The sequence below is a fragment of the Colobus angolensis genome, unplaced genomic scaffold, assembly GCF_000951035.1.
Source record: "Colobus angolensis palliatus isolate OR3802 unplaced genomic scaffold, Cang.pa_1.0 Scaffold36, whole genome shotgun sequence".
In the NCBI taxonomy this organism is placed as follows: domain Eukaryota; kingdom Metazoa; phylum Chordata; class Mammalia; order Primates; family Cercopithecidae; genus Colobus; species Colobus angolensis.
The window spans coordinates 1,955,041-1,956,055 of NW_012116932.1; the positions used below are offsets into that span (position 1 = coordinate 1,955,041).

At 48.3% G+C, this 1,015-nt stretch overlaps 1 protein-coding gene across 2 annotated transcripts in view; it reads left to right on the forward strand.

Moving 5' to 3' along the window:
- The first annotated feature begins 353 nt into the window (after positions 1 to 353).
- The window catches only part of ZNF333 (zinc finger protein 333), a 28,614-nt gene continuing 27,952 nt past the window's right edge, over positions 354 to 1,015 (forward strand). The window contains exon 1 of one of the 2 annotated variants that reach the window (XM_011953221.1): positions 354 to 416. Coding sequence is in view for 1 of the 2 variants with exons in the window: in XM_011953220.1 (XP_011808610.1) it covers positions 414 to 416 (3 nt within the window). In the remaining variant the exon portion in view is untranslated. The remainder of the gene's footprint in view (positions 417 to 1,015) is intronic. The other variant, XM_011953220.1, reaches the window with a different exon arrangement.

Genomic DNA, 1,015 nt, shown 5'->3' on the forward strand with positions numbered 1-1,015 from the left:
ACAGCCTGAGCAACAGAGTGAGACTTAAAAAAAAAAAAGTTTACGTCATAGTTGGAGAGAGACAGGCAATAATCATTTAAGAAATAAATATCAAATCACACCTTCATATAGGCAGTGGAGGGAAAGTAGATGTTCTTAGAGGTATTTTGAGGGCAGCTAGGAGTTAAAATGATCCTTTGATGACGTGGGAAGGGTCAGTAGAAGTCACTAGGGGCTATTGTTTGAAAGGGGGCTTGGGGCCAAACATGTTACTTATGGAGGTAAATGTCCTGTTATAAGGGTGTTTATTGTGGCCACTCTGCTGGAGACCCCCCAAAATGCTCTGCTTCCGTCCTCACACCTTCTGTTACCTCAGTGTCTCTTTTATTGCAGGGAGGACACCGACTGAGACCTCAAACCCTGGCTCCAGTGTCATGGTGAGGAAGCTGGGGGCTCCTGTGGTTGAAGGGGTGGATACATAGGATAACTATGTCCTCTGGGCCCTGTCTTCTCTCTCCCCACTTCCCTCCCCAACTGAGGAAGAATGGGGAGGGCAGTGAGGAGCATCCTCATCCCTGCCCTAGGGGACCTGGGGACGTCCTTCTGTGCCTGACGTCTAGAGGGAAACTGGCATGGAAGAAGAGTCCCACAGCAGACCCTGGGGCTCTGAGCGGAGTTCCTCCAGGGCCAGCCTTGCCATCCCTGGTTAGACCTATTGAAAACACATGTGGCCGTAGAAATAGAAATTCAGCTTAAGTTAATTAAGATTCAATACATTTAGCCGGGCATGGTTGTGTGTGTCTGGAATCGTAGCTACTTGGGAGGCTGAGGTAGGACGATAGCTTGAGCCCAGGAGATTGAGGCTGCGTTGAGCTAGGATTGTGAGCTTGTACTCCAGCCTAAGCTACAGAGTAAAACCCTGTCTCTTAAAAAAAAAAAAAAAATTAAAAAGCTTTAAGTGCTCAGTTTCTCAGTTGCCCCAGTCACATTGCCCAAGTGCTCAACAGCCACCTGTAGCTGGTAGCCCCTTTCTGGA